Raw genomic sequence first — 18,173 nt, 5'->3', positions numbered from 1 at the left:
CTCTTTCCCAGTAGAAAGTCAAAGCCTGAAAGACGTCCAACATGCGTAGGCTTGGGAAGGAAAACAGTCAAACACACGACCTAATTTAAAGGCAGGGAGAAAACCACATACCCTTCCAGTGACTGATTACGCAGCATATCAGCTGCTAGATCTGTCAACTGCAAGTATTTTACAGGAGGTCACACTTTGTCCTTTCATCCTTTGAAGATCAGTGCTGACAACGGAGCTGCAGTTGTCACTGACGTATAACTCACTTAAAAGGAAAACTCTCAGACTCACGTGTGTGATGTCTTTTACCTCCTAAAATTTATTCTGAGCTGTTTAGGCTGGCATCTTCAGCAACACTGAAAAGCTTCACGGAAGCTTCCAGAAAGACTTATGGTTTCCTAGCAAAAGCATATCTGGTGCTTCAGCCACCTCTAGCACAAAGGATAACATACGTAGCAGTACGAAAGCACCCCTTCTCAGCAGACTCTTGAAAAACAGAGGTGACGTATCTATCAGGAGAGAAGACAGACCTAACTGGAAGCAGGTAAATCACTCCACAGCTCAACAGTACTGAGGTTACTGGGGCAAGCACCACATCAGCTCACCTTGAGAACATATTACCCAGCTGCAAACCAGTTTTCTAGACTACATACCACTCAATTTCTGTAACACTTAAGTCAGGTAATGCCCTCCTTTGTTATTCAACTGTTACCCCTCTCCAGAACAAGTCTGTCTTGTGCATTAAGCACAGATCCAATGATAAAAAGAGACCAGCCATCAAATAACTGGCCTCTGACAGGTACAACGATGGGGACTCTGATTGTTAAGGTTACACGCGCAAATTGGATTTTTACACTTCCCAATTTTACAACAAAACTCTACTTTATAATAGGTTTTGTGTGTGTGCAGTATTAAACAAACAGTCTGTAAGTACTTTATACAGAAGCTGACCGGGAAAACTTAAGACTACTTTGAAAGTCCCAAGTTTTCAAATGTGTTTTCAGTAACTGAATATGATAGTCCACATGCAGAAACACAGGGACAGCCACAGTAGATCAGACTGTTTGTAAGACGTTTGTAACAGTGCCCATTACTAAACAAAACTAAACTACAATTCAAAAAGGGAAACACTTGCATCTTACTTCTGGGAACACTCATCCCAACCTTTCCCCAGTCAATACTTCTTTGGGTCCTCCTGACAGGGAAGTTGTATTCCTGCATCCATACTTGTTCCCACACAAGCAATAAATTCCACAACTTACTCATGGTATGAAAAATACTTCCTTCTCTTTCCTTTCAATTTCACAGGATTTGTGAAATTAAGGGGGGGCTGTGAAGCAGTGACTAATCAATCCCTTTTCACCTTTTCCACATCACTCATTGCTTTTCAGATTTCCCACAGCCTACCTCTGCCAACTTCTCCAAACTAAGCTGCCCTTCTTATATTGAACCTTCCTTCATGTAGACGCTGGTCATTATCTTTTTTTTTTTTTGTTACTACCTCTTTTCTTCATCCTATTAAACCCACATTGAGCTAGAGTGACAAGAATTGCATGACTCAAGAAGCACATGTACCGCAGATTTGAAACACCATAACAGTTTTTAAATTTAATTCTTGTCTATTTTGCTTGCTTTTCTGAGTACTGCCCCTTTAAAACAAAAAAAGACGATATAATTATTTGACACTGTGAAATTAATAGCAAATCACAATTTTCTGATCATGACCAAATACTAATTTACAATCATTGAGGAATATTTGATAAAGATGTCGTAGCAAAAGAACAAACAAAAGCTAATCTGGACCCTTCAGATGGGAAAACTCAATTTAAGAAAAGCAGAAGAAATGATCCTCGGCTGCATGCGTTAACTACAATAGCTAAATGAAAGGATAGGAATACAGCAGGAGGGTTATTAAAACTAGGAAATCAGAATTAATGTTGCATACCACTTACACTTAATAGCAATCTTTGATTGAAATTCTGCATATCATAAGATTACACCTGTAGGCAATTATATGGTGCAGTCTCCTCTTTAAAGCTAAGTGCAGCAAGTTTAGCCTCCCTTAATGTACTTCTCCAGTACTTGTTTCCATGAAGCAGCAACACTCCAAGCAGCAAGCATATTTTGCCTCTGACTTCTCCTGCCTTTTCGCAAATAACAAATGAGCAGTAGACTACCACTGCTCATCTTTCTCTTCCCATAGCGCAGAAGGGACAGTGAGTAAAACCCCAATACCACACCACATTAACAATCATGACTTACCATCTGAAGTTCTCTTGTTACCGAGATCTCTTTCCAATTTGGAAACAGGCGTAGAAGAAAGGCGTCTTGAAGCAGACGCTCCCCTGTGTGGTGGTGTTAAGGGGTTTTTAAAGACATTGACCTCCCCAGTTCTTTTGGTGTGTTTTTCACCTCTTGGGCTGCTCAGGGGGGAATGCTGGGAGCTGGAATCATCCTCTAGAAGCTCATGCTGGGTAGTCAAGGGGGGTCTACTAACAGCACATGCTACAAGTAAAGGAGACTGTATCTTCCTTGGCGTTCTGCTTGCAGCTGCACCCTGCATGATTCTGTGTTGGTAGTTCCTGTAGGCTTCTTCCAAATACTCTGCCTCTTTCTCTAGTTCTTTTATTCTAGCCCGGGTTTGCGCCACACACTCCAGGTCAGAATCCGGAGAAGCGCTGCGTGGCTGTAACTGCTGCTGATAGCCAGCTCTTGGCACAGCATTTACCTTCACCGCATTGGTCATAACTTGATTCAGGAAGGCGCTATCCACATAAACATCATGAGGTACAATTCTGTCACCAGTGAAGTCAAGGACAGAGCGATCGACAAGCGAAGGCTTTGGATTCCGATACACTTCATTTTCCAGAGCTAAATGACAGCAAGAAGAACTGAGTGATGGTAAAGAGCAAGAGAGGGAGGTTCATAATGAAACAGAAACAGTAAGACACAGTATTTAAACCCCTATTTGATAAAAATTATTTTAACATCAACTTGTCTTAAATTTTGAGAACTTTATGGGTTGATTTAAAAGTTTTTTAATGTAGCTGCTTAGCTGCAAATTATCACTGATATTATTTTTTAATACATAATCCTTCCATGTAAAACTACCTGAAGTATGCACTCTATAATGTTATTTCATAAATTATGTTTAAATAAATAAAGAAAAATTAAAACATCACCACTTCAGATACATTATATCCAATCACACTGTTAAAGGGTGAGGGAGTCAGGGCAGGCCACAACTCTTAACAGTTTCCTTCAATTTAGATCAGAAAAGAAATTTAGAGAAAACCAACACAGAACATAGAGAACGTTGTCGGGTTAAAAGAAAAACAAAAAAAAAAACAACACAAAAAACACACACACACTTCTCCAAAACTGTCAGTTAAATTTAATGTTTTGAGTCTGCCTGCTTCCTGGCTTGCACTTGTATGCTTGAGCAAGACCAAGAGACCAATCCATAGGGCTGTATTTTAGCAAAATAACCACCTTGCTTTTATTCTACATTAATTGTTCTTCAATGACATCCTTAACTCTGCTGCAAAATAAAAGTCCCTGCAATACTTCTGGTCATTTAATTAAAATATGTATCTGTTATTTTAACACTAACAAATTTCCAATTTGAAACAGTACCGATACTTGTACTATATATGAAAATGTACATATCGGACTAGTGAATAATATAAAGAATTGCATATACTGAACTGGTTCAGTGCAACACATGCTGTACGTAACGCATAATCACTGCAGAATTAAATTCCATTATTTTTAGATTAAATATACATCCTAAAGCTTGTATTCATCATACTTGATATTAGCAATTTGACAGATAGGCATCTTGAGAACTACATTTCTTCAGCAGACTGAATTGCTTCACCCAAGTGCCTCTCTCTTTCTAATGCCCATAACAAGGGGCAAAAGTTATTAGTCTTGACAACAACTTTTTAAAACTAAGATTTAAATTTGTGAGATATGCAAAATAAATTGATTTTATTCTTATTATGAACCTTCAAGAGTCAAAATGCATTAAACCACAACAGGCCTCCTGGAAAATAGTGATTATTTTAACACCAAACGTTGATGTCTTCATACTGAGGAAAAACAGACAAAAAAACCCCACGCAAGTATTCAGGGAGGAATGTTTTCCTTTCCTCCTATAAGTTTGTTTTCTGAAAGGAAGGGAAATTGTAACGAGTCCGCTTTTAAATTGGGCTTTTAAAGAGATTTTGATTTTGAACTTGAAACCTGCTCACTGGTGGTATATTAGTTCTATGCAACCAAAGCTGCTGGAAATTCTTACACTGGTTAGGTAACTGAACTTCATAAAGGACTGCTCTGGTGAAAGATACAAACCTGCCTGTGTTTGTTTCACCTGCAATTTCAGTTCCTCGACCTGCACATTTAACTTCCTGACAGTAGCTTCAGAGTCCAACAGTTGGGCCTTTAACTGGGCACAACGCTCAACCTATAGAAGACGATTGAGAGAAAAACAAAAACCAGCATAATTCAAGCAAAATCAATAATCTCAACCAGTTGAATATTTGTTTGTGAATATTTTTCAGGTCCAGTCAAACCATACACAGACAGTATGCTCCTGAAAGTCAGCGCTAACAACTTAATTACTTGGAAAGATTTACTTTGATTATGTTGGGTTAATTTTTTAGATTTGCGTGTGTTATTTTATTTTGTTTTCTTCAGAGCTGTTTACACAAAAATAAGCAGAGTATAAACAAACCCCAAAACTACATGTCAAATGGCCTGCACAGGTCCATAGATAAATGTGAACAAGATGACAGGAAGAAGAAAGTATTCAAATTATTTTTGAATACGAATAATTTACCTCACTTTGTAGCTGCTTTTCCAAAATTTGCCTCTGACTTTCAAATTCATCCTGTGCCAGTTTCCTAGAATGTTCCACCCTCCTCAGCTCCACCTGGCAGGCCAGGTGCTCCGCCGAGGGCTGGGACAGCTCTACACAGAAAGATAAATATTAGACACTCAGCCACAGAATAACCAGCGTGCACTTTTCTGCACGAGACCACTTCAAAACGTAAAGCCAATTTGTTTTTAGGAACATAACAATGCTTTGTTTGAATAAAGTACTTAGGGATTTTTTCTTCCTTTTGCAAAGGACCGAAATTTTTGTTGTAGTCATTTACGAACTAGATCCAGCCTGTCCTATTCTGGAAGAAAAATACATATCCTTACCTTATGTAACTGGGTGCATATCCCTACTCTCCCGTAATCTAAAATGCCCATTAAAAATACTTGGTGTTTTATAACTATATTCAGGCAAGCATTTACAATTACATAATGCAACATTCTATTACCATTATTAGCCACAGTAATGCTATGGTTAGAAATATTGCACTGCTTTTTTCAAAGGGTGAAAGAGATATTCTTCATACTATTGCAGCTACCATTTAATTCGGGATTTCTACTATACACCAAACAAACTTACACAGTTGAGGACTGTTTCATTTTACACAAACATTGGTTGGGGTTTAGCGAAAACTACTAGTAAACATAATACAAAGAACATATTTTAATGAAAATTTATTTCTAAACACTCATATGGAAATATAAATTAGGAAATTACTAAATCATTCACACTGACTGTCTCGAAGATGCTGGTTCTCACTGCGAGTCTCATCCAACTGTTGCCTAAGTAGTTTATTCTGCACTTGGAGCTCCAGTTTCTCCTCCTTTAGCAAAGAATAGTCTGATACTTCTTTCAGTTTTTCTATCAGCAACTGATTCTCTTTATTTACCAACAGAACCTGGGCCTTCGCTGACTCCAAATCCAGCTGCAGATAAAGAACAGTTTAGAAGCTTATGTACTGCCGTACTACTTAATCTTTATTTCACATTTTCTTTTTTTTTTTAAATGTAACTCAGATGCACTAATTAGAATATGGCTTCTTTAAACTCCTGTTTACAATTACCTCAAGCTCTTTTGTGCGTGATATAGCTTGCTTGAGTTCCTCCTTTTTCGAATTAACAGCAACAGCTTCTTCATGCAAAAGCACAGCTTTCTCTGCAGGGAGGATTACAAATGCAGAATTAAAGTTAGTAGAGTATTACAGTAAAAAACTGCATCAGCAAAAAACAGTTTAAGCTGCTAAAACCAACATTCAATTTAATTCAAGACATAAAAATGACTGAATGTCATATGCACTCCTTTAGAATGGAGTAAATCAAATTCTTATGCACACGATATATCTTTTCTTTCATATGTCTCAAAAGTCTAAACGTTATCCATCCCAGCTCTCTTCCTCAAGCTCCGGTTAAACATCCTGTGCATAACAAATGTAGAAACTCCAACTGTTCCAGGATATGGTACAGGACTGTAGCAGAGTTCAATCAGAGAACGAATGAGCTAGTGGGATTCAAAAGGAGATGGGAAACTGAAGAAGCAAAATGCTTTGCAGCCTCTGTGTAAGGCAGCAGCTCACGGTTCCCACTGCATCCCAAACAGCAAGATGTTGCTGGTCTGTCACTGGATCCTGCTACAGGTTTTCAAAAACCTATTTTGACGGCTTTTCTGTCACTTACACCACTGTCACTGAATACCATGAATGTTTAGTAAAAACAGTGTTTTGAAATCTGTTAGTAAAAGCTCTAGAGATAAACAGCTACTTTATTAATCTCAGAGAGATGGTTACCTTTATTTTTTTTCTCATCCTCAGTAACTTTATTGCTTCTGGCTATGTATTCTTCTTTTAATTCAAGCTGGTATCTAGAATTATAAAGAATTATGTATTCCCAAAGTAAGTCTGTCGTTTATATTCCAGTCCTTCCCAAACTAAGCTATAATCACACAATTACTTACTGACAAAATTTGTTACTGCAGAGCCACTGAAATGTTTGGAAAAGGCCCTGACAATCACCTCATTCAACCAACTGCTCAAAACCAAGACTACTGCCAACTCTAGAGTAGATCAGCTGTGGCTCTTCCTAGCCAAGTCTTGAAAACCTCAAAGAACACCCAGTATTTCGCCACCTCCCTGGATGACCTGTGCCAATACTGTACTACCCTCCCAGTAAAAACCTGTTTCCTCATGTCCAAGGCGAATCTCCCAAGGCACAATTTATGGTCCCTGCCATCTGAACTCAAAGGTCGCATCTGATAGTCCCACAACTATCTATCTTGATAGATGTTTACTAGGCCCTCTACAGCTTCTTCATGACTTTCTTGAATTGAGTAACCCAAACCTGGACATGGTATTCCTAGCAGTACCTGAAGGGGGTAATAACTTCCCTGAGTCTGTTGGCCATGTTGCTACTAATGTCACCCACCGTGCCGTTTGCCTTATTTGCCAGAGTGTGCTGCTGGCTCACAGGCAACCTGGCATTCACAATAACTCCCTTGTCCGCTTCAGAAACGCAGCTCCTCAGTTAATTCCTTTCCCCATTTACACTAATTAACAGGGATATTCTGCCCTGAGCATGGAGCCCTGCAGTTCTCCTTGTTAAAATTCCTAAGATTTATCAATTCCTAAGCTTATCGAAGACTGTTCTGGAAGCCACTCCCCTTAATTCAGCCTCTTGTTCAAAGTTGTTGAGGATGCCCTGTGTCAACATCCAGATCACAGATGAAGGTGTTGGGACAGTACAGGTCCCAAGGGTTCTCTGCTCATCATCGTCTGCCAGCCAGACACTGAGCACTGCCCAGGTATACCACTATTCAGAACCCAGCAGTCATCCAACTTGACCATTCAATTTTACTGGAATTCACAGGAACTAAGAGAGCTCAGCATTTCGCAGGACTGAAACACAGATTATGTCTTCAGATATTGACATATGCATCCTCTCGCATTTTTGCAAATGGTCCAAACCACTCAGATCCTTCTCCAAATTATGGCATTTAATGTTCACTGTTGAAATAAAAAAAAAAGACTCCTTTTCTAACAAGCATCATTATTTCCATACAATAAATCTTTGCTGCTTTTCATCAAGTATTTGGGACAAAAAGGATGTGGGTTTTATCTTTCTGAGCATTCGCAGCATGTCTAAAATATTTTGTATGCTGATAAAATAAGCTAAGCAGCACTTCTGCTTCTCCTCATGAACCAAAAGCACTTTACAGGCATTATTTTTAACTTGTTGTTATGGACTAGATAAAATATCAAGGTGGGTCAGTTAGCTGTATTTCTCTGTTCTCTGACAAAATCCTCAAATCTACCCAGCTTCAGCTGAAGCATCATTCTCATGAAAACCTACTCTTTACATCTTTCCTCTATTACTTGATTAAAGAGACACTAACACAGAAAATGCTTATTGTTTGTTGACTTGCAACAAAGAGTAAAGACAGATCCATCATTTGGTTTAACTGCATAACTAGAAGACCAGTTCATGCCATCGAATACACGGGTAATAACATGCTGAGAGCACATGCCTGCACTGAAGCATCAAGCGACCCTTCGACTGACCCAAGCACTCCAAGAAAGTAAGACAGCAAGGTTAGGATATACCCACTACACCACCTTAAAAGCAGTCACAGATGATGTCTTACACTTTCAAAGAGCATTTCTAAGCAAATTCTTTGAAACCATGTCCAAGCAGATGGTAGTCAATGAAAGAAGGGATTCAGGAGAATCCCTCTCCAAAAAAGGGGAAGGGTTAAGGCAAGGGCCAATTTATCTGTACAATGAGCTAGCGTGCCTCTCACCCGTTTTCCAAGAAACCTGCAACATCTCTTTATTGCTAAATTCCCCTCTATGCCTTTCCTGAGTTCATAAAATGGTTAGTTCTTTTAATTGTGGTCAAAGGAAGTCACTAATACTGCTTCAAATCCTCTTGTCAATAAACATAGAACTAATGTCTCACCTCCTTCTCAGGTAACAACACAGAATTTAAACTGCAACTATAATATAACCTATAATCAAAAGACAATTATTTTCTATAGCAAGCTTTTTCTGAACCTGACAGAACATTTTGTCTTACTAGCAAAGGCCTAAGGAATAATGTAAAGAATTCAAGCTGAATAAAACAAAAACATGACTGTACGTTTTCAAAGTCCTTGCTTTGTTACACTTTTCAAAAGAAATCCTATAGAATGCATTATTTTGTTTTCATAGGAAGTACCACGTGTCCTATTAGAGACAAAACAAAAATTTACTTTAAGAGTTCTGTCTTAAGCTTTTGGTCATAGGTATCCTCTATGTTCTTCACAGCAACCTCCCGACGTCGAAGTGCATCATCAATAGCTTTATTTTTCTCTTCCTGAAGTTTCTGAGTCCTGAAATACCCATAAACAAACAGCCAATGACTAGTTATAAAGCCAAAACTTTAGTTTTGGGTTGGTTTTTTTAAGTAACATTTAGAGACATCAAAGGTTAATGTGCTTGCTTGGAACACAGTAGTGATTTAAAATTATTGTCGGAATCTGTCATTGTAATTCATTAAGAACAAGGAGATGTGACCTAAGCTAAACTGCCCTATTTAAAATCCAGTACAAATCAATTATGCAGCTCTTCTGGATTAACCCTAGCTCAGTTTCCCACACGAGAAAGACTTCAGAGGAGATGGCGCTGAGCATGCTATTCTATTAGCACCCTCTGCTGGGTAGTTAAAAAAAAAAAAAAAATCAAGTTTTTGTAAGCAGGATACTCATTTTTACTATAAAAAAAACAGATGACAAAGTAAGGAAATTAAATAAAACCTGGTCAAAACTGGTTGTGTTTTCATTTAACCAAAGAGAATTGATCTCACTGAGAACAAGTCGGAAAATAAAAAAAAGCAACCCCAAGACTAAAGAAACAAAAGATCATATACATGCCTCATGAGTGTTAGTATTACATACTGTGTTGTTTGGAGTTTGCTTTTGTTTTTAATTTAAGCACTTCAAAGCAAACATCTGGCTTCTTGCCTCCAAAGTGATGCTGCACTGTTTTGGCTGGAGGAGGAGGAATAGAGAAAAAACAACTCCAAAACATCTTTTTGTTTGAGGTACCCCGCTAATAGAGACTGTATACAACACTGCCCAAAATGCAAAACACAACTTCTGGGATACATCATCTATTTCAACTTCACAGAAGTAGCAACATCTTGAAGCACGCTTTCCAGAAACAGGACAATAACATCATATTGTATATGCCCTTCAGTAACTTACACTTCAAATGCCTCAATTCTTTGCTTCAGTTCCGCCTCTCTGGTTCTTACGACTTCAATCTCTTTCAGTAGACTTTGTCTCTGAGCGTATACTTCCTTTGCTTCTATCTGAATCACAAGATATTATATCTAGTTTTACTTCACACTTCATACCAGTATCTATGGTTTAATACATTCAAACTTTCAAGGATCTTCTTCAGGAATTGGTCTTACTCCAATAAATATTATTTATATAGTCATAAATCAATTGCAATTACTTTTTTATTCCCTTTCTCCTTTTACTCTGAGTAAAAATGCTTTAGATGGAGTCACTACTGGCTACCTGTAAACACTTCTTTTTTTAAGAAACAGCACTGATTAAAACTTACGTAAAAGGAAAAATTCTTTAAAAAAATTGCACAATAAATATGTTCAAACATCTGCTTTTTTAAAATATACAATAGTTTTGTAGGTTCTTCATAAAAACAAAGTTGGAAAAACAAATGCCAAGCCTCCCTGATAAAACATTACTTCAAACTGAAACCGAGTCAACCAGCCATCTTTCAGTTTTTGCAGTTTAACTGAGAGAAATCAAAAATTGTAAAAGGAATTCTCCAAGTGATGAACATGCTAATAACAAAAGTCACATATCTTCTTATTAATAAAAAGTAGTTTTTTTCTTGTCCTTAAGTACAAAAGGCATTATTTCTCTCCAAAGAAATAATAATTGCCTAAGACGACGACAGTTATGATTTTGCCATATGGGTGCTCATTTCAAGTTTGCAAGTCATGTGCACTTGACAGTGCTGAAAGACTCAGCTGCTTTATCTGGTGCAAAAAACAGAGCAGTCTGTCAAGCCGTGCTTCCCGGGCATAAAGTTGTCTTAGTAAAGGGTTAAATGACCTTCTAAATACACTTAAACTCAGCAGAGCTCCTGGTCTCTGTTAAAAGAGTTCCCAGGTAAATGAAGCACATACTTTTCAGTGAGTGCCGAGGCGTACACAAGCAACCAAATATTCATACGCAACACTTGACAGATGTTGATCTAGATGTGTTTTTCTTTTTTTAATTATTGAATTAATTTCACACCTACAGAATAAAACTGATAGCATAGAATAGATGGTTTTCTTGTAAGCTTCTAAGTACGTAATCATAAAAGAAATTCATAGCATCGTGATAAAATGTTTAATTTTCGGATTGAAAGGAGGTCAGTAGTAGAGACCGCTATATAATAATCTCTCTAAAGACCTGTATGATTGCTCTGTTAACCAATAGCATGTGTTCTCAGAGGGGAAAAAACCCCAACACAACCTCAAAACCAAACCAACCAACCAAAAAAACCCCAAACCCACCATCACAACAAAAAACTCTACCAGAGCAGAGCAAGAATGTGGTTAGCATTTGTGGAAGACTGTTATTTGAACAGGAAGGTCTACTGTAGACAGCAGGGGGTTGCTAGGCAAACAGGCAACAGAACACCTAGCAAACTATTCTTCCAAAAACTCAAATGTAATCGAGACTGCGAGAAGCAATTCAGAACTATATACAAAGTATTGTGTGCTGCAGTAACAGTTCCTACTCTGGCAAAACACCTAGAGTTAACAGCCCAAAGGATTAATTTATTAACAAAAAAGTGCTCAAAGAAATGAAACAAGATACTAGCTTACAGTAAAGGCAGAGGGTATTAATAATACTCTACATAAAATGACATACAGAAATGGCATATCCATACCACACAGACTATATATTCCATTTAGTTTAGAGTCCTTCTTCACAACTGAAAGAGTTTACAGAAGAACTAAAAGCTATGTTCAACCTTCTGTTAAAAAAATCTCAGTGTTCTGAACTCAACGTTATTAAAAGACTTCAAAGTATTTATTACAATTAAATCCTTCAAGCCCAGCTTGCAGAACAGTTCTTTTTCCAGGCAGCTCGACACAGATATTTACCCACACTAATTCCTGCAGTTGCTAAATGCATCTCCCTATTTATGAGAACAAAAGTAAATGCAAAGTTTTCACTAATAAGCCATGCCAAATAGCAAGGTAAATCTCCCAAAGATAAAAGAACAGTTTAATTAACTCACTGAATCATTTCGTACAAGATTAAGAAAAAATATTTGGAACTTTACCTCTTGTTGCTTTTGAAGCCTCTCAATAGCATTCTTTTCACGAGAAATCAAGGCTTCAGACTTTGCTTGATGTGTCCTCTCTAACTCATGACGCAGCTCAGAGATTTCTTTCTGGGTCTGTGCCTTCTCCTCCATCTTAATCTTTGCTATTTCAACTTCTTTAAAATGTTCTAGCTTTTGCATAAAGGAGGAAGAGAGGATTATGTAGGGCCATCTTCAAATCGACAATGATGATTCCTCTTCAAACAATTTTAAATTTCACCTAGAAATTCTCATATAGGAAATAACTAATTGAAAATAAATTACTGCGATAGAAATATCTTACCAGTATATATATACACACTATCTGCATGTCTCACAGAGCTTTCATGCATTTATCTGGCATCCCAAAGCAGATCTTACACAAACAAATAGCTTTAGAGAAGAGCAAAACAGAGGCCCTACAAAGAAAAACACTCTTCAAGAGTGATACTCTGTTTGCAGTTAAGGAATGGTCACATTCTGACACTCCTCTGACACTGTCTCTCTTCTTGCCCCTTTTTCAAAGAACCACTTTTGACTGGGGATGCAAGAAATCGCCAAAGCAGATCTGTCCTGAATTGCTCAGGAACAAGAGAAAATCATCTGGTTATTAAAAACATGCTGAGCATATGAAAAAAATTTAGACCATGTAACGCCACATAAAGAAGGTTAGAGAAACCGAAGTCTTGATTCACATACTTCTTTACAAAACTGAGAAAAAAGCTAAATGCATACAATTGGGAAAGCATGCATCTTGCAGCTGCACAGAACCACCACAGAGAACATGACTCCAGATGATATGTAAAGTGCAATATATGCCAGAACAAATGGGGTTATAAAGAATTATAATAAAAATTTGGAAGAAAATGGAAAGCAAGCATACAAGACAGAAAACGTGAGAAAAAATGAGGAAAATAATAAAAAGAGAACGACAGAAAAATTGGGAGACTGGAGAAAAAGAGGTTAAAGCAAGGGGGAAAAGCACAATAGTCTGATGAAGGAATTCCGGTCTGCGGGTATAAATTGTATGAAAAATTAAAGAACTGGTGAGACAGCACAGCATCACTTATACGTACACAAATTGGATTAGAAATGTCTTACAGTAATTCACATCACATTGCTAAGGAACCCAAGTAAAGTTCACTGAATTCAGATGGGACTCATATCTGGTTAAGATTACAGTCTCCTTTGTTGCAACTGCTTTGCTTAAACTGAGACAAACTTAACAACACATGAATTAACGTTTTACACACTAAAAAGACAGGGACTGTTGGGGAATAAAAACTAAATGAAAAATGAAGGTAAAATACATCGGCTGTTTTAACTCTATCCTTCTATCTGTCTAGCTGAATAAGTGTGACTATACCGATTTCTTCAGAGTTTATATGCAAGTGAGTGCCTTTAGAAACGTGTTTAAGAACTCTATTAGATTAACATTTTTACATCCAAATGAACTACTGATCTTGACAGAAACTCATTGAAAAAACATATTTAAACGAACTACACTTAATTTTTTTCCTATCCTAAAAACCTGTTTATTTTGACAGAAATTTATGGCAATAACCATCCCCCCACCCATTTAAATAAACTGCAGTATATTCTCTCTGCTCTATTTTTCAGACCTGAGGATTATTAACGGATTGTGTGACTTAAATTGTAGTTTTATTCCCAAAATGAAGGACAATTCTCTAAAAGAGTTCTCTTCTATTACAAGAAGAAAAAAATCCAGAAATAAATTCATATTGCCTGTTGTGATTTCAGTGTTTCTGTGTTGTTTTGAAATAGTATGCAAATTCTCCTCGATATTATAAACTCACTCAACTACCCATCAAGCTACACAGCAGCAATTCATGCCTCCCATGCCTCATGCTATGCATTATATTGAAATTCAAGCTTCAAAATCTTAACTCTGAAGGAAAATGAATAGTATGGCTAAGCAGAGTTAACATTTTCTCCATAAAACAAAGTAATCAAAAAGCAAATATAATTTACCAAATTAAGACAATCAAAATAAGTTGTGTCAGAAATTAACATCAGAATAAAAAGCTGAACATTCTGTGGATGTTTAACAAAACCAGGGAATGGAAAAAATATATATGCTATATAATCAAATTAACAATTGATATTGGATTAACTTCTGTGACTGTTGTAACTCACTATTAGATCTTTCCTTTCAATTTACCTTAAGTATTACAAGTTTGTAAAGCACAAAGGCAAAATTAACAAACGTCTCCCTCAGATTAAATAACCAGAGTTATACCTGTTGATGCATTTCTGCTTGGAGCTGCTTCTCTATTTCTTTTCTATATTCCTGAACTTTTACTTCTAAAGATTCATATTTTTGATGCTGGGGATAGGTGTCCGCAAACTGTTCGTCAATCAGCTGGAGCTTCTCAGCTATAAAGAGAGTGACATATCCATCATAGTTTAAACACAGTCACCACAGTTATCCTATCAAAGACTGTAGGAACCTGTCTCTCTGCAGGAAGGTCCTTAGTCTACAGCTAAGTAGTCCTGTCAGAAAAACCTGTCTGGTACAACGGCAGAGGCGGCACAGCAATGCCATTTATGAGCTTTAGGCCACACAACATATACCTAGGAGGAGCCACTCAGTTGCTTAGGTATTACATAGTTATTCATCCTCTTTATCACAGATGCACAAGAATTTTCTTTTGCATGCAGCTTCAGGTTTTTGTGTTACTAATAGCATGCACATTGTAATTCAAGAACTCCCAATCTGACTTTCACTGAAACACTATCATAGAAAGATAAGCTAGGTGAGCATTATACAATTATCTTTTTCAGATTATATTTCATCACGTAACATTTACAGTCCACCTAAGATGCTATAGCTCTTAGCTAAATGTCTAAGAAAACATCTGAGTGATTAAAAACAAAACCCAAACAAACCGTAGCAGGTCTTTTGCCTTATTTCAAGAAAGGTTAGAAAAACAAAGTACTAGGGATAGGTATGACTTTTACTTATAATTACTTCAGGCTGCACTTGAGTAAGTGATGTATGGATTAATAAAATTTTATATTCATTCTATTTACCAATATGAAAATATTTGGGAAGGCTTGCTTGCCGGGTTGCGCTTACCAAGAGATTCTCTGTAGAGAGGCACTGAGGTTGTCTGAGTTTCTGTGTCTTGAGTTTCCTTACTTAGATGATGCTCTGTAAGTCCCATTAAAATCTGCATAAGAAAACCTATAAGGATCCAATATGAGTTAGTTCTGATTTCATACCAAAACCAAATTTGAGCCTCTAATTAAGTCACTTTCACCGTACAAGAAAGCCTACTAGATTTACAAAAAGAGCTATTTAAGTAAAAATAAATTCTAGTGAACTATTAAGGTTTTATTATAAGCATAATCTAATCTACTTGATCTCATTCTGCAAAAGCTGCCCTTTTGTAACTTTTCCTTTCATCCATGTCTTTGGTCTCTCTGACTTCCAAGGTCATTTGAGACCAGAATATTAATAATTTAATTATGAGCTCATTAAGGCAACAGTGGTTTCTGAAGATCAAGCTACTTTAGGTATGAAACATAGCTAGGTTTCATCATGCAGACATAAGACCTGTTTCTTATATAAACCAATGAGAAGCTAATACAGTCACTTACGAACACAACCCAAAATCTGAGTGTGCCAAAGTTAGAATTCAAAGTTTCCAAAAAGTATTATATTTAATACCTGATCACAGATTTTTTCGTATTTCTAATGTTCGAGTAATTTATTTTGTAGGTGAATGTTAGTACTTAAATCCACACCACAAATACAAGTTGGATAATGCTGAAATATAATATTCATTATCCTGGTGTACTGCAAGTTTTAAAATAGGACTGAATCCATATTATTCCATACCAATATACACTCGAGAAATTTGAATTTCTATTGATCTTAATAAAAATGAAGCTGACACAATTACCCTTGTCTGCATTATGTATAAACAGCTTGTACCTTTATTTTCCTTCCGAGTTCCCAAAGTCTGTAAGAAATAAAAGGTCTTTTAGACAGTCTATTTCATCACAATTGTAATTTAAGCTTCTTTTCAAAATCGGAAGAACTTTACCAGTGATTTGTAAAGACTGGATTTTGGATTGATCCTCATTAACTGAAGAAGATCTTGCGTAGTCAACAGCTTTGGGGGGAAAAAAAAAGGTAAGTTAGAAAACATTAGCTAATTTAAAATAATTTCAAGTACATAATAGGCACTATTTTATAGTTATAGAATATTTTCTTTTAGAGAAAGATCTATTATCGCCTTGTAAAACCATTTTCAGAGGCCTGCTCTTCTAGTACTACATTTACTTATCTCCATTACCTAAGATGTGTAGTTTGATCATGCAGTTTCATGATCAGCTGAAGTTATGAAAAGGTAGTTTTGTTTCCTCCCCACCCTGGATACATGCCCTTGCTGCCTTTCTTGCCTCTTTTGATTTACCATACAAATCAGGTAAGTCCACTAACACAAATGATGACTAGCTACTCACCTGGTCAAAACACTACTTTGCAGTTAGAATTGACTTCATCCTACCACATACACACAAGAGAAGAAACAAAGTGAGGGCAAGGGCTGCCCTTTCCAGCCACAGCTTGTACTTAGAGCAGCTTAAACTGACCATAAGCCACACTTTCAGAGAACTGAACAGCCAAACAAGAGGCTAGTTTTAATTGGGATCAGTTTCCTCCAGCACTCTCATCCTCACAAATCGTAACACCAGAATGCAGCTACAGCGAAAGCGAGGTGAGCTTAAAAGGCTTGTGCTATGTCTGCCCAGAACAGCATCATTAGCTTATTGTCAATTTAAATTATTCATAAAGATGGCCTTGAATAATGACATCTTTTATGGAGATGATCAGAAGCTGTAATCATGTTTATATTTCTCTATCACAAATGTGGATTTTTTTTCAATTCTGTGGAATATGACAACCCCCAGAAAGCAAAGCTCCTTTAAGTAAGTCTTCAAAGGGGTAAATTGCTGAACTTACCTTCTTCTTCTCTAATCCACTTTCTGGAAAGAAAACACAAAGCGAATACTCATAGCCACATCTCTGCAGATGATCTGCCACCAAACTGTTGGAAGCTGTGATCAAAAGTGAACTGTCCTCACTCTGAACAGCTTGTGGCTGAAGTTCTCCATTTAAAATTGGGTGCATTAGTTCATGGATTAACTGGTTTCGGAGCTGTGTCTGATACAGAAAAGACATTACATTCTCCCTTTACATGTTATTCAATGAGTTTTTATTTTTCAGAATTCATGGGGAGTTTCATTTTACTTTTACACGTTATATTAAAACCTGCATAACAGAAATGGACAGACTAACTTCGGCAAAATTTAGAAAAGTGCTTTGGACACTGTGCCTTTCTTCAAAACAGTCTTAAAAGTGGCTAGAGTGATCTCTGACTTTCCCTTGAGATGTATCAAACATAGGACTGAAAAGAAGTATGTGAATTCTTGATGGAGAACAATAACTCCACTCCAGTATCCCCAGCTTCATTTTTAGATCACTGCTTTCCTGTTCTTCTCTCTGGCTTAAATAAAGGCTGCCTGATGTGGCTTCAAGTTCAGGTGTACTTGGAAAACTCACTAGTCCTCTTGTAAGTCTCATATCAAGAAGCTGTCAATGCTATCACAAAAGCATATGGGAAAATAAACAGGAAATTCAGTGCCTTTATTTTCTAGTTGCCCAATTATTTTGTAGGGAAGCAAAGAGTACTAATCAAAAAAGCCTACAAGCACTAATAATCATTAAATTGCTTTTTTTATTTATTTGCATTCTATGAGTTACAATAGAGAAAAAAAAAAGTAGCCTAAAATCAGAACACCTACCTCCTGTAAAAGGAAGAAACAATAGTTTTCATTACATAATTATATAAATTTTTTATACCATCCTAAAAGTTCTCAACAGAAACAGAGCTTTAAGCTTTCAAC

The 18,173-nt window shown here is 36.9% G+C and overlaps 1 protein-coding gene across 1 annotated transcript in view; it reads right to left on the bottom strand.

Moving 5' to 3' along the window:
• Nucleotides 1-18,173, bottom strand: part of OFD1 (oral-facial-digital syndrome 1) — a gene marked incomplete at its 3' end in the record, with an annotated part of 27,320 nt that overhangs the window by 6,907 nt on the left and 2,240 nt on the right. Inside the window, exons 2-15 of the mRNA XM_010132211.1 lie at nt 17,230-17,430; nt 16,310-16,378; nt 16,198-16,225; nt 15,337-15,444; nt 14,497-14,633; nt 12,216-12,389; nt 10,106-10,212; nt 9,113-9,232; nt 6,657-6,730; nt 5,937-6,028; nt 5,609-5,798; nt 4,832-4,962; nt 4,345-4,456; nt 2,251-2,859 (exon numbers count right to left, since the gene is read on the bottom strand). Of these exons, the coding sequence (XP_010130513.1) occupies nt 2,251-2,859; nt 4,345-4,456; nt 4,832-4,962; nt 5,609-5,798; nt 5,937-6,028; nt 6,657-6,730; nt 9,113-9,232; nt 10,106-10,212; nt 12,216-12,389; nt 14,497-14,633; nt 15,337-15,444; nt 16,198-16,225; nt 16,310-16,378; nt 17,230-17,430 (2,152 nt within the window). The remainder of the gene's footprint in view (nt 1-2,250; nt 2,860-4,344; nt 4,457-4,831; nt 4,963-5,608; nt 5,799-5,936; nt 6,029-6,656; nt 6,731-9,112; nt 9,233-10,105; nt 10,213-12,215; nt 12,390-14,496; nt 14,634-15,336; nt 15,445-16,197; nt 16,226-16,309; nt 16,379-17,229; nt 17,431-18,173) is intronic.

Source organism: Buceros rhinoceros, unplaced genomic scaffold, assembly GCF_000710305.1.
Source record: "Buceros rhinoceros silvestris isolate BGI_N320 unplaced genomic scaffold, ASM71030v1 scaffold34642, whole genome shotgun sequence".
NCBI classification, from domain to species: Eukaryota; Metazoa; Chordata; class Aves; order Bucerotiformes; family Bucerotidae; genus Buceros; species Buceros rhinoceros.
This window is presented reverse-complemented; position numbering and strand designations above follow the sequence as displayed.